Source organism: Papio anubis, chromosome 1 (genome assembly GCF_008728515.1).
Source record: "Papio anubis isolate 15944 chromosome 1, Panubis1.0, whole genome shotgun sequence".
In the NCBI taxonomy this organism is placed as follows: Eukaryota; Metazoa; Chordata; class Mammalia; order Primates; family Cercopithecidae; genus Papio; species Papio anubis.
In genome coordinates this window covers 207,039,446-207,054,925 of record NC_044976.1, presented here as the reverse complement: position 1 = coordinate 207,054,925, position 15,480 = coordinate 207,039,446, and the positions used below count along the sequence as shown (strand labels likewise).

The following is a 15,480-nucleotide window of genomic DNA, read 5'->3' as shown; positions in this document are numbered from 1 at the left end:
TAGTATAAAAAAACAGAGAGTCAGAAAAAAATTTAAATAATACACTTGGGCAAATAATTCTGAGGCCTTGCAATTTCTTTCGTGCACAACTTAGAGCAACGTCAAAAAATGTCTGACATTAAGTTAAGCAATCTTGCTTACCAGCCCTCATAAATAACATTCACTTGTCAGCCTCTTTTCTTCCTCTCTCTTTTTGTTCTATTCCTGTGGGCTCAGGGCTACCACCCAGAACAAAATATAACACTGAGCAGACACCAAAAAGACTCTCTTAGGGGCAAAGCTCAATCCTGCTATTTTGGCTGACCCCTGGTCATCTCAGACTTCAGATACTGTCTGCCTAGACTTACAGTCCAGCCCTGCCTAAACCACTCCCCCGGGACTTTAATTCTCCTCTCTTGCCTCCAAAAATTTTAGCAATATTTTGGTTAGTTGAGAAACAGAGAGAACAGGCATAATTAGGTACCCTAAACCAGGGAATGTTTTATATCTGAAGCAATAATTCTAAAGTTTTAAAGTATCCCTGTATTTCTAGGGATATGAGAAATACAGGGATACTTGTAGAAAAAAAAAATATATATATATACACATACACACATTTCTATAAGGGATACTTGTAGAAATATATATACACACACACACATACACACACACATACATATACACACACGTAGTATAATTTTCTGGGAGTCATTTAGTGGTACTTCATTCATAAACCAAATTAATATGCAAAGTGCTGTTTTTATTATCTTCATTAAAATAAGATAACCAAAGGTTAAACCAGTGGTATTATTTTTATCTGTAACTTTAAAAACAGCTGGTTCATTTTCTTTTATTGAATCATCAGACCTCATCTACACCACTGCATAAAGGAATAAAAACACACACACACATCCAGAATACCTAATCGATTCCATTTTTAAAGTTTTTAGAATAAAAGGAGGGGAGATTTCCCTTAACAGATCTGGATTACTGACACACAACTCAGTGTAGGGTTTCCATAGGCATTCACTAATTTCAAAAGATATAGTCTAAATTTTCCAGAAAGTACTCCCTCAACTGCTTTAAATACAACTGTTTGTGATCAAATTTCTTTCCTAAAAAAGAAAAAAAAAAGCAGTTTCATTGAGGTTACTATAAACAAAACTGTACATGTTTTATATATGCATCATGAGCTTGGACATATGCATGGGCTTGGACATATGCATGGGCTTGGACATATGCATGGGCTTGGACATACGCATGAGCTTGACATACGTTTATGAGCTTTTGACATATGCATGGCTTGGACATGCATGGGCTTTGACACATAATGGGCTGATTATATGAGTTTTGACATACGCATGAGCTTGGACATACGCATGAGCTTGGACATACGCATCCATCTATGAAACCATCACCACCAGGAACAGACATAAATCCATCACCTCTAAGTTTCTTAGTGCTTCTTAGTTTTTCTTTTGGGGTGGGGAGTTTGTTTGTTTGTTGCTGTTTTAAGAATACTTAACATGACATCTACCCTCGTAACAGAATTTTAAGTGCACAATACAGTATTGTGAACTGGAATCACCCTGTTGTGCCGTGGATCTTCAGAATTCATTCATCTTGTATAACTGAAACTTTGTACCCATTGACTAAACCAACCTTAACGTCCCTGCCGCAGGCGCCTGGCCACATGTCCCCCTTCCCACTTCCTGCCACTGATGGAAAGAGGAAAAAGAGAGAAAGAATTTTGGTCACCTTCTGTTCAGTTTAACTGCCTCTCTGATTTCTCTATCCCTCAGGACTCCCCACACAGAGACAGTTATTTTGCCATTTTGCCATAATAAATGTTTTTATATAACCTTCTAACAGGTATTGTGTGTATTCGTGAACATATTCGCATGTACGCTTAATTTTGTCTCAGGATATATGGATTAAAAACACATAATAAGAGCTTTTAATTACAAAGACCTTACCACAATGCGTCATCAAATCTTCATGGAAATCCAATAGTTGGTCACGAATTTCTTCTGGACACGGACATTCACTTTTGTCATCCTTAAAATTGAGAAGCATATTGATCTGAAAGTTTGAAAAACAAGAAAGAGGAAGAAGGAGAAAGAAAAGAAAGGTGAATTCAAGAATGGCACAGCAGGGCTAGGCGGAGTGGCTCACGCCAGTAATCCCAGCACTTTGGGAGGCTGAGGCGGGCAGATTACGAGGTCAGGAGTTCGAGACCAGCCTGGCCAACATGGTGAAAACCATCTCTACTAAAAATACAAAAATTAGTTGGGTGTGGTGGTGCACCCCTGTAGTCCCAGCTACTTAGGAGGCTGAGGCAGGAGAATTGCTTGAACCTGGGAAGCGGAGGTTGCAGTGAGCCAAGATCATGCCAGTACACTCCAGCCTGGGCGACAGAGTGAGACTTTGTCTCAAAAAAAAAAAAAAAAAAAAAGAATGGCACAGCAACTACCAAAAAAGCAAAAATGCTCTGATTGTTCATAAATTATTCCTCCACAGGTGTCCATCACACAATCCAACCAGTACTGCAGAATAAATCAAATCATTCATAGCTTAACAAGCTGCAAAACAGTTATATAATCTTTCTTCCTCTTTCTCAATTCCACAATATGTTAGACTCTTGTATACTTTAAGAATTCTTAACTAAGAGATCTAAAGGCCATTTTTAAAAAGTGTTGTATTATGCTTATCCTAAATTTCCATTATTTTCTAGCTAACATCTCTACTTTATAGAACATTTATTGAATATTTAAAAGAACTCTTTTTGAGAAGAACACAGACACAAAGAAGGAAAAATATAATTGAAAAGTAACATTAGTTTGAGTATCCCTTATCTGAAATGCTTGGGCCCAGAAGTGTTTCAGATATAGGATTTTTTTTTTTTCAGAGTTTGGAATACAATCATCCTTTAGAATCCACAGAGAATTGGTTCCAGGACCCTCCATAGAGACAAAAAGCCACAGATGATCAAGTCTCTTACATGAAATGGCACAGAAACTGCATATAATCTATGTATACCCTCTCACATATTTCAAATCATCTCTAAATTACTTATAATACCTAATACAGTGCTGACACATCACTTCATTTAAGTGGATTAGACATAGTACTGGGTGTACAGCAAATTCAAGTTTTGTGTTTTGGAACTTTGTGGAATTTTTTTTTGAATATTTTCAATATACAGTTGGTTGAATCCATAGATGCAGAACCCACAGATAGAGAGGACCAACTCCATTTGCATACAAATGTGATATTTTGAGGATAGAACCCAAGTCTAAAAATGAAATTCACCTATGTTTCATACACACCTTACACACATAGCCTGAAGGAAATTTTATAAAATATTTTAAATAACTTTGTGCATGAAATAAACTTTGTACTAAGTATTTACATGTGGAATTTTCCACTTGTGGTATCATGTCAGTGCTCCAAATGTTTTGGATTTTGGAGTATTCTGGGTTTTGAATTTTCATATTAGGCAAAGTTAATCTTTATAAGGGATAACTACGCTGCTGCTAACATTAAGGGTTCAGTTAAACTGTGGGAAACTTTCTTCCATTTATGTTTGAACAATAATATTAAATTTATACATTTGGAAAAAAAAGATGCTTTCCCATAATTTTCCTTTAAGAAACTATTTTAGATTTTCTTTTTGGCATTTATGTGATTTTTTCCCCTAAACGTTTATTTTGATATAATTACAGATTTATATGCTATTGTAAGAAATAATACGGAGAGACTTCAAGTACCCTTTATGCAGTTTCCCCAATGGTAACACTCTGCAAAACTGTAGTACTATATCATAATCAGGATAGCAACTTTAGTGCAGTCAAAATAGAGGATAATTCCTTTATCTCAAAGATCCCTCCTGTTACCCTTTCATGACCACACCCACATCCCTCTGTCTGCCCCTCATCCTTAACCACAAATTTGTTTTCCATCTCTTTGGTTTTGTCATTGCCAGAATGTTACATAAATGGAATCATATAGTGTGTATGCGTGTATTCCCATATGATCCTTTAAAAATATGTATTTAATTGGCAAATATTAATTGTATGTATTTTCGGGGTACCATGTGATGCTTCAATACATGTATACATTGTAGAAAGATTAAATCAAGATAATTAACATATTCATCACCTCATTTACTTATCGTTATTTCAAAGGTGAGAAGAAAAAAATCCCATGTGATCACTTGATGTCAGCAGGGTGTGCCGTGGTAAGTGGTTTCATTCCTGGTATGGGTAATTTGTATCTTCTCTTTTTTTCTTTGTCAGTTGTTTTAGAGGTTTGTCCATTTCATTGTTATTTTTTAAATAACCAGATTTTGGATCCATTTTTTCTATTGTCCTGTTTTCAGCTTCATTACTTTCTGTTATTATCTACATTAGTGACTTCTGTCTGCTTGCTTTAGGTTTATTTTACTCATTGTTTTCAAAATTCTTGAAGTGGCAGGTTAGATTATTGATCTGAGTGGTTTCCACTTTTTAAATGTAAGCACTGAGTGCTATAAATTTCCCTCTTGGCCTTGCTTTAGCTGTGGCACAAATTTTCAAATGTGATGTGTCCAATTTCTTTCAGTTTAATGAATCTTTAAATTTCTCCCCAGACTTTCTCCTCAAACCACAGATTATTTAGAAGTGGGTCGTTTAGTATCTCTAAGACTTTGGAGATTTTCCAGTTACCTTTCTGTCACTGATTTCCAATTTGATTACAATGTGATTTAAAAAATGTGTATGATTTCAACATTTAAAAATTTCTTGAGGTTATTTTATGGCCCAGGATATGTTCCATCTTAGCAAATGTTTTATGGACACTTGAAAAGAGTGTGTACTTTGTTGTTGGGTGGAGTAGTCTACAAATCTTGATAGATCTAGTATTTGATAATAGTGTGGAGTTTTCCCATATCATAGCTGATTTTTCTGTTTAGCTGTTCTATCAACTGAGAGAGGAGTCTTGAAGTCTGCAATAACTTTGGATTTGTCTATTTCTTCTTACAGTTCTATTAGTTTTGCCTTCACATATTTTGCTCTATTGTTTAATTCATATACATTTATCTTCTTAGTGGATTGACCATTATGTATTATCTTTGTCTCTCGGTAATTTTCTGTGCTCTAAAGTCTACTTTATGTGACATAGCTACTTACGCTTTATTTTGATTAATATTTTAATAATACATATTCCTTTAACTTTTCCCTTTTAATCTGTATACATTATTACATTTGAAGTGAGTTTCTCATAGCAAGTATATAGTTGGATTGAGTTTTTAAAATTTACTCTGCCAATTTCTTTTAATTGGTATATTTAGATTATTTACATTTATGTAATTATTGATATGCTGTGACTTCAGTCTGTCATTTCACCTGTGGTTTTGTTTGTTCTCTCTGATTGATTTTTACTGACTTGCTATGCATTACCTGAATAATATTTAGCATCCTATTTTGATTTATCTGTAGTACTTCTCAGGGTATCCCTTTGTACAGCTTTTCTAGTGCTTGCTCTGTGTATTACTTTATACACATACTTAACATATAGTCTACTGGTATTGACAGTGTACCAGATGGTACAATGTCGACACCAGTAGACTTCAGTTTCAGTGAAGGATATAAACCTTATCTCCCTTTATGTTCCTTTATTCTCCTCTGTTTATAATTTTTAAATATTCCTTATACATGTATTTAGAAACATATCAGTTTTACGATTTTTGCTTCAACCATCAAACATAAATTAGAAAACTCCAGAGGAGAAGAAAATGCACTGTATTTACCATATTATAACATTTCCCAGTGTTCCTTCTTCCTTTCTGAATTTTCCAAATTGCCTTCATTTTTCATTTTCCTTATATTTAAAAAATTCCTTTAGCATTCTTTTAGTGTAGGTCTGCTGTAGTCAAATTCTTACAACTTCCTGTCATTTGAGAATGTCTTGATTTCCCCTTCGTTCCTTAAGAATATTTTCTAGGTACACAGAACTCTGAGGTGATAGTCTCTTCTTTCAGCATTTGAAAATTGTTGTGCCACTTCCTTCTGCCCTCCATACTTTCAATGAGAAATCTGCTGTCACTCAAATTCTTTTTCCCTCTGTAGGTAGTGTCATTTCTTTAAAGACTCTGTCTTTAATTTTTTCAGAAATTTGACTATGATGTGTCTCAGTATAGATTTATGTTTATCCTATATGGAATTTACTCATCTTCTTGAATCTCTCACTTCATATGTTTTACTGACGTTGAAAAGTTTTCAGCCATTATTTTCTTCATTTTTTTTTCAGTTCACCCTCTTTCTCCTATCCTCTGAGACTCCAACATCACAAATGTTAGATCTTTTGTTATATTCATCTTTTCTTCAGATGGAATAGTTGATATCACCCTCTCTTCAGTTCACTGATTGTTTCTTCTTCTCCCTTCATTCTGCTTTTAAGCCCATTCATTGACTTTTAAAATTTCAGTGATTACATTTTTCAGGTTTAAAATTTCCATTTGGTTCTTTGTTATATATTTTGTTTCTCTGCTGCTGAGGCTTTCTATTTTTTTTTCCCCCCCATTTTGAAGGAATTACAGGGTGATTGCTTTCAAAACTTCATCAGATAATTTTAACATCTTTGTTGTCTCAGTGTTGGTGTTTATTGATTGTTTTTTTCACTCAAGTTTTTCTTGGTTCTTCACACACATGATTTTTAATTGAAATCTCAACATTTCGAGGATTATGCTAGGAGCTCTGGGTCTTATTTATAACTCCGTTTTACCTGACTTCCTCTGACCCCATCCAGCAGGAGAAGGGCTTAGGGTACCTTATTGCTGCCAGGTAGGAGGGAAAGTCCATTTTCCCACTCAGCCTCCTTGGACATCTGGAGGAGGGAAGGGAGCCTGTTACTGGTGGGCAGGGGTAAAAAGTTCTGCTTCCTCACTAGACCTGTACTGATGTGACCCTTGCTAGAAAGGGTAAGAGTATCTTGTTACTTCTCCTTCTGTAACCTCTACTGATACTTGGGAAGAAATGGGCCTTGTTACTACTCAGCGAGGATAAAGTCCCAGCTCTGTCCTCCACTGGGACACCTTGTTACCGCCTGGTGAGAGTGGAAGTCAAGGTTCCCCACTCGGCCTGTGCCCAGTGTGGGTGGGGAACAGTTTTCTCTGTGGTTTTTGGCTGCGGTAGTGCAGTTATTATCTAACACATTTCTGTCTTGCTAAGCTGCCCCTTTCCTGATCCTTTGTCTAGAGAGAGGAGGCTTTTGTTGCAGCTTTTCTTGTCTATGCCCGTTGGTGTTTCCTGGTTGCCGGCTTCTTTAGCTTCAAATCTGGGATAGATGAGGCAAAAAGAAAACCCAGGGAACTCACCACCATGTTGTTCCTTGGGTCCTGAGTTCTGTAGTCAACCTTCCTTCATCTATCTTTCAGAGTCTTCTTATGCTGTCTTCTTTGTAATGTCCAAGGTTTTAGTTGTACTTAAAAGGAAGAATCGGGAAAAGCACATGGACTCCATCTTTCCAGAAGCAGAAGTTTCCCAACAATAGTTTAACAGAGTTAATCTGGAAGAGGCTGGACCTGTTCTCTGCTCAATAAATGCTGTTTATAACAATTAAGAAAATTCCACAGCCCTTTCCTCAAAGAAATTACATTCTGGTGAGAAAAAAAAATTCTGTAATTAGTCCCTATAAACACTTTCATTCTGAGCTACCCTGGATAGAGAAGAAAATGGTAAGGGTAAGAAATCAAAAAAGACATCTGTGAATTACATTGTTTAACCACCATCCCTACACCTTGGTAACTTCCCACACTCTGAGGCAGATTCCAGAAAATTCACATCCCCAAACTAGCCCAATTTTCTGATTCAGGCAGGTGCCCTTGGTTCTGTTGTACCCTCAGGAGGCCTGACTTTGGGGGTAAGCAATGAGAGGAAGAACCACAGACAGGTCATCAGTCTTCCGGCAAGCAAGGTGGAAGAGACATGTGTTTCTTCTATGGAAAGCCTCTAGCATCGAGTCCTAGGAATCAAAAATTCCTATGAGTGGAAGATGATGAAGACCCATTTGTGGCTGAAATTTGCTCCTATTTGAAGAACTTCAGACTCTGGCATATCTTGGCCTTCTCAAAGAGTCCATGATATACCTGATATCTTCTAATAAGTCCCTCTTTTGTTTAAACTAACCAAAGAAATTTTTTTTGGTGAAACTAAGAATACTAACTAAATCAACTTGATGAGTTTAAACAGAACACGGAAAACAAGACGTGTGACTTATGATACAATTTTGCAAGGCACAGATCCTGAATGACTAAAAGCCAAAATAAATACAAAGAAGTTTCAGTTAATGTCTGTACCTGCTCTTGAGGTGGTGATCTAAATTCCTTTGTTTTCCTGGCTGTGAGTGCAGCTGACATGTTTAAGGCTTGCATAACTTCGTTGTATCGGAAACGTTGATTGTCTTGGAGCTTAGCTACAAAATCGTCTGAAAAGGCTACAATGGCTTCTATCCGGTGCCGGACCTGGCAGTCACAGAGGTATTGAAGCAGTAGGCACATCTAAGAAGACCATCAAAAAGACGTCAAATTTAATTTCTAAATCCTTTAATAATGTGCATCAAATCATGATCTGTGGTAAACATCCTTAGTTGCTTACTCTTCTCTCTTAGAAACAGAATCCTGATTTCATATAGGCAGCAATGTGCTTGGTCCCAGGAGATGAAACATAATTTATCTAAGCAAAAATGGCAAATAAATGTCCCTAAGCAAAAATGGCAAATAAATGTCCCTTTAGTGGACGCTAATTGATATGGTCTGGTTATTTCCCCACCAAAATCTCACCTTGAGTTGTAATAACCCCCACATGTCAAGGGTGGGGCTGGGTGGATATAACTGAATCATGAGGGTGTCTTCCCCCATGCTGTTCTTGTGGTAGTGAATAAGATCTGATGGTTTTATAAATGGGAGTTCCCCTGCACATGCTCTCTTGCCTGCTGCCATGTAAGATGTGACTTTGCTCCTCATTTGCCTTTTGCCATGACTGTGAGGCCTCCCCAGCCATGTGGAACTGGGATTCAACTAAACCTTTTCCCTTTATAAATTACTCAGTCTCAGGTGTATCTTTATTAACAGTGTGAGAACAGACTAATACACTTACCCTCCCAACCTCCCTTTCAGCCACAGGTGCAATGGCCAATGAAATATATAAGGGAAACTTTGCTAAGGGTCTTCTGGGAAAGATATTCCATCAGTGATAAGAGACTAGAATTCCCTTCTTTCAAAATGAGTGTAACTGGGTGATGATGTGATTACTGCAGAAAGAATAAGGTGAGCATTTTAGGAAGAAAACCACAGGCTGAGGATCACAGAGCAGAAAGATGTTAAGATCTGGGTTACGGATGACATCATTGAGCTGCCGTACCAATTCCAGAAATCTAAACTTAAGACAATTAAGTGGTGAATGCTCATTCATTCAGTGGTTAGCTGGGTCGTTCTCCTACTGAAAACCAAAAGGATTCATAACTGAGTGAGTATGTTGGTAGAAACACTTCTAAAAGAGAACGCTCTGGCAAATTTTTAAAGAATCTATACGCTCAATACTAATTGTGATATAAATACATGACAGTGTCAAAGAGGACCTTAAAACCCTCTGTGTTGCCATCTGCAATATAACCATTTCTCTCAATGCTGTCTCTGAAGTAGTCACAGTGTCCATCCCCTTTTCTCCATCTCCTTTGCCCCACCCTCCTCTGAGCATCGTCTCCTAGAGTTTGGACCAGCGTGAAAGCCTTCTGACTAACCAGATACTAGATCACACTCTCTTTCCTCCCTCCAGTAGCGACACTGGCCTTTTCCCGCCTCAGGACCTTTGCTGGGCTATTTGTTTTGCATGGAAAGCACCTAGAACACCCTGCCCTGTTCCTTTTCCTTTTAACTGCTGAGCACAACTCTTAAATCTGAACTCAGCTTAAAAGTCACAATCTCTGAGGGGTCTTCCCCCTTATCTTTCTAACAATAATCCAGTCTAAATGTTCTTTCTTTTAGTAATCCATTCTTTGCCTTCGAAGTATTTAATGCAATTAGGAACAAGATTTTTTAATGCATAAATGAGTGTATATTTCCTTAGAGGCTGTGAGCTTCTGAAAGGCAGGGTTCACTTGTGTTTCCCCTAAGTGCATACCCAGAGTAAGGCTTCAGTCAATGCTGACTAAAGGAACGAGGAGCAAAAAAGCAGGTCAGCGATGCAAACATCAAATTGACTTTAATAAACAGAGGAGACATTAATAAAGGACCCTTTGGACATCTTGATGAGCATCAAGACAGCCAATGTGTCTGATTCCTTAAACACATACTAAGGTGGCTGGGTGCAGCGGCTTACACTTGTAATCCTAGCACTTTGGGAGGATGAGGAGGGAGGATCACTTGACACCAGCCTGGGCAACATAACGAGAACTCATTTTGACTAAAAATAAAAAAAAATTAACTGGGCATGGTGGCATGCCTACAGTCCCAGCTGCTGCAGAAGCTGAGGTGAGAGGATGGCTCGAGCCCAGGAGATCTAGGCTGCAGTTAGCTATGACTGCACTACCACCACTGTACTCCAGCCTGGGTGACTGAGACCCTGTCTCAAAACACCAAAACAAAAGCATACGAGGGGAAAGTAAAACCTTGCTATGTGACAATGGGTGCATCTACTGGTAAACGAGCATTCTAAGGTTGGTAAGAGTGGAAATAGGGGTAGAAAGGGGTATTTGATGGCTTGAATTTCAGGTATTCCAATGTAATGAAGGTAAAACATGTATGAAACAAGAGGAGATGGCTAATGAATAAGGCGGAGAACAGGAAGTTAATTTTATGAAGAACTACCATTACACAGAAATGCAAAGAAATAAACACACCTACACAGAAAGAAACAAAGGCATGTTCCAATACCTTAATGCTTAGTCATTCTGAAATTCACCCAAATCTCTTGTTCTGATTACCTGCAATTTAACTGGCTCTGGCAGTTTCATTTGGAGCAGGCCTTCCTTGGGCCGCTTGCCACCCTTGGCTTCTTCCTCACCAGCTCCTTGCAGCTTTGCGTCATCCACACTGAGCTCTTTCTCCAGCGTATCACTCTCCTCCTCTGGAGTGGCCGCTTCTTTAAACACACTGGGCTCGATCAGCTGCAAGATGTGCTTCAAGTCCTCATTGTGGAAGATGCCCATGATTAGCAGGGTATAGAAAAGCTTGATGAGAGGCACAAAGAGGAATTCAGTAGTCCCTCCAACTGGGTCCCGCGCATGAAGACTGCCCTCTTTAACAGCTTCCGTCAGCATCTGTATGGTCTTGGCCTTGAGGATATCCAGTGGGAACTCTGGACTGTACTGGTAACATTCATTACTAACACTTACAAAACTAGGGGAGGAAAACTGCATCCGTGGCCTGAGGGAGGTGCTCAGGCCGATCCCTGGAAGGCCATGCTTTTTGTTCTCATCAGGGAACAGGGTGATGCTCTTCGTCTCCTCCGTCATGGGGACAATGTACTCGTTGTTCATCATGAGCCTGGCAGTGGCATAGGAGCTCAGGTGGATGTCGATCAGCAGGTCATAGTAGCCAGCACGCAGCAAGCCAGGCATGTACTTGTTCTCAATGGCGTAGAGGAGCTGAGGTTCATCCACGTGGCTGCACAGGGCGTGGGCCACCCGGTGGTTCCCAAGAGCACAGACGGCTGAGTAGAGCCGCAGAGTGTGATAGTGAAATTTCAGCAACTCCTCCTGCTCTGTCAACTCTAAGATGTCAACAGATCTGTAGAAGGGAGGAGAGTGGTAGTAAGATTCGAAATGAATGATTTTTGAAAATCTGAATCAGAGGAGAAATCAGTATACATTGTAAATGTGAAGGCAAACAGTTATGGGAATGGACAGTGCAGGCTGAACATCCCTAATGTGAAATGCTTGGGACCGGAAGTGTTTGGATTTGGGATTTGATTCAGACTTTGGAATGTTTGCATTATACTTACCGGTTGAGCATCCTGAATCTGAAAGTCTGAAATGTGAAATACTCCATTTCCTTTGAGCATTATGTTGGTGCTCAAAATGTTTCAGATTTTGGAGCATTTCAAATTTCAGATTTTGGGATTTGGGACACCCAACCTATGTCTTCTTTTAATTTTCTATGACATGTTTAACGGCTGCATAGTACTTTTAATCATTTCTAGATGTTTTACAGATTTTCTTCGACATAGAATTTGACACTTTTCTAGCACCTCCTTCCTCCTCCATTGTATCAAGGATCTGTTGCTGTGAGCCGAGATTGCGCCACTGCACTCCAGCCTGGGCAACAGGGCGAGACTCCACCTCAAAACAATAAATAAATAAACAAACAACAAAAAAGTCTCTAGTGGAGAAATTGCTTTCATATGTCATCGTCATTCAATTGTTCATCAAATATCGCTGAGTGCCTATTATGTATTAGCACTGTGCACTGATGATACAATGGTGAATAATAAGGACATGATTCCTGTCCCCAGGGAGCTTATATCCAATTGAGGGAGTAAACCACCCCCGCTGACCAAAATGGAGCAAATTAAATGATCAACTGTGACATGTGTTAAGGAGAAACAAAGTACACACTGACATACATCTACCGCCATAGCAAACTTTAAAATATTAATGATTTGTCATGTTATTGGGGCATCAGATTCTTCTCACCCATGCTAGTTCAGACTTCCTTTTTTGGAATTTGGATTTTGAAACTCACCATATTTTTCTGCGGCTGCTAGAAAGAATGAAATTAATGTGAGCCTCGACTCTACCAACCGGTGTGGTATAAATGACTGTGTGTCACTCTTAGCCTCAGTTTTATTTTCCTATCCATATCTTTTCTACGGCCTGATGCCAGTGACACATTTTTATACATTCCTGTTGCATATGATTTGGAAAACTCCCTTAAGTCCTTTATGAACTTTAGTGGGAGTTTAAATTATCCATTCACATACATATACATCTATCATAGGCAATTAATATAAATTATAAACTACTGAAACAAGGTGTTATGTTGGTTTTCAATGATAGCATGCCAAAATGTTAAATTATAATGTTAAAGTTCCATGCTCAGTAGAGACACAACATTTTCCTTCACAAACAAGAATTCCTTCCCAAATGTTATGTTTGTTTTGGTTGTTCAATATTTTCTTAAAAAACATCATCAGATGAAAAATTATGATAAAACTCTTCTCACAAAAAAGAATAAAATTAAAATCAAACTGAACCATCTCAAGAGTACGTTATGAAAGATATCTAATTACATTAAATATGTGAATACATATTTAATACATAAAAATAATTAACTAGTCAGATTAATTTTTTTGTTTTTCTTTTGTTTTAAAACATCTTTGATGAGCTGTAATTTACATGCTATACAGTTTACTGACTTAAAATACATAATTTAATAGTTTTTGTATATTCATGGAGTTGTATAACGATAACTATAATTATCGTTAATTGAGTTTAGAACATTTTTATCACCCCAAAAGGAATTTAGTACCCATTAGCAGTCCTGTTCTGCTCCTAGCCCTAGGTAACCACTGATCTACTTTCTGTTTCTAAAGATTTGTCTATCATGGACTTTCCAATTAAATAAAATCCACACTAGTAGGATTCTTTCACTTAATATGCTTTCGTGACTGGTTTCTTTCACTTAACATAATGTCTTCAAAGTTCTTGCATTTTGTAGCATGTATCAGCACTTCAATCATTTTTACTGCCAAATAATATTACATAGATATATCACATTTTGTTTATTGATTCATAAGTTGGTGTACATTTGGGGTTCCTTTTTTTTTTACTATTATTCATAATGCTTCTATGAATATTCATGTACAAGTTTTTGTGTGGACATATTTTAATTTCTCTTGGATATATATGAGTAGCAGAAATGCTAGATCACATGGTAATGCTATAATTTTATTTTTTGAGGAACTGACAAACTGTTTTCCAAAGCATAGGTTAAATTTTAAAGATATTAAAATCAAAAATGCCAAGAACATCTAAAGATATAAAAATGGACCTGGCTTCAATAATTATTTTCAGATTAAAGACTTAAAACATACAAATACGATTGTGCATTACTTTCATAACATGTTTTTACTCAGTTTGTGACTGAACATTTCAATGGTATTTTGGGAGGGAAATCTTGGCCCAAAACTTAGAAACTTAGCTCCTTATTGATAAGAAGTACTTCTTAAATGAAATCTCTGCAATTTAATTGGCTATCACATGGAAAAACAGAAAATCATAAACAAGCTATCTTTGAGTATTTATTATACTTCATGTTACTATTATTACTGCATATACTAGAATGCATATAAACTTGTTTCCAAGGCACTCACAGTATTTCCCCAATTTTCTTTCATTAATATCTCTTGGGATCAGTCTTTTACATCTATAAAATGAAGGGTTGAACATAGGAATCATAAGGGATTCCTATGATTCCATCTCTAATATCTCACAATTCTCTACTACAGTACTCTACTAAGTCATAAATTGGATTACAGTTGCACTTGTCTGAATTTGTATTTGCTGTTGTCTGGTAAGTAACACAAGAGTGAATGAAGAAACTATCACGTGGCACCTTCAACTGCAGAATAATTTTTTTCAGTAACAAAGTGGTTGAGAAATAAACATAAACTTGGAATACGCAGAATAATGACTCCATTGCCAAAAGACTTGAGACCTTCGTAAATTTCATTTTGTTTCTTTAGAACCACCCCCGCCCTGCACCACTACCAGAAGCCCCGGGCCGCAGGCTAATCCCAAGTGTCCCAATCAGAATGTCACGGATTCATGGGGCTGACCTGTTTTCCTCAGGGATATGAAGAGACATGAACTGCAGAGGATCCAAACACTGCACCAACCAGCCTTGGCGTTCACTTATTCGAGACACATCTACCTTCAAAAACTGGTTGGGCATTCTGCTCCACAGCACGTGTGACAGGAACTGCACGTGGAGGCGCGGGGGGCACTGCGGCACGGGGTTCTTGTGCTCACTCTTGAATAATCCCGCCGAGAGAGGCATCACATTCTAGGGGATGAGGAGGCAGAAAAAGAATGAATTTAGAGCATCCCTTGGGGTTCACAAAGTAATGACTAGAATTCTGCACAGGACAGAGACAGGGAAAGTAAGATAGCCCTATGAGTCAAGCAAAGTCAACACAAGAAATCATAGAAATTGAGTTGAAAAGTTTCTGAAACGACAAACCAGGAAATATATTGTGAGGAAAATACCTATACCTTCAGGGCAGTCAAACAGGTTTCGGGATGTGGCTTTCCCATATACTGAACGGCACAGAGAGAAGGCCAAGCACAACCAAGCATACCCATATATCCTTTCTATTTCTTTACCAGGCTGGGACCTCAGGGAAAGCCGGCAAGTCTTTAGGAACTTTCAGGGCCAAACTTCCTGAATGACAGATAGGTCACATCTCCCTGGCTCTCTCTCTCAATATCTGTGCTCTGTCACCCAACTCGTCCTTCAAACACTTC

At 38.0% G+C, this 15,480-nt stretch overlaps 1 protein-coding gene and 1 long non-coding RNA gene across 14 annotated transcripts in view; both read right to left on the bottom strand.

Annotated features, from left to right (window-relative positions):
- Positions 1 to 15,480, bottom strand: part of RYR2 (ryanodine receptor 2) — a 785,691-nt gene that overhangs the window by 211,595 nt on the left and 558,616 nt on the right. For all 13 annotated transcript variants that reach the window (XM_021934115.2, XM_021934128.2, XM_021934136.2 and 10 more), the window contains 4 exons: positions 14,793 to 15,019; positions 10,939 to 11,743; positions 8,315 to 8,515; positions 1,956 to 2,061 (listed from right to left, as the gene is read on the bottom strand). In XM_021934115.2, coding sequence (XP_021789807.1) covers positions 1,956 to 2,061; positions 8,315 to 8,515; positions 10,939 to 11,743; positions 14,793 to 15,019 — 1,339 coding nt within the window. The remainder of the gene's footprint in view (positions 1 to 1,955; positions 2,062 to 8,314; positions 8,516 to 10,938; positions 11,744 to 14,792; positions 15,020 to 15,480) is intronic.
- LOC108583535 lies at positions 5,015 to 8,307 on the bottom strand. The gene is made up of 2 exons (XR_001898272.1): positions 7,334 to 8,307; positions 5,015 to 6,843 (listed from the first exon to the last, which is right to left on the bottom strand). It is a non-coding gene; the product is annotated as an uncharacterized LOC108583535 (long non-coding RNA).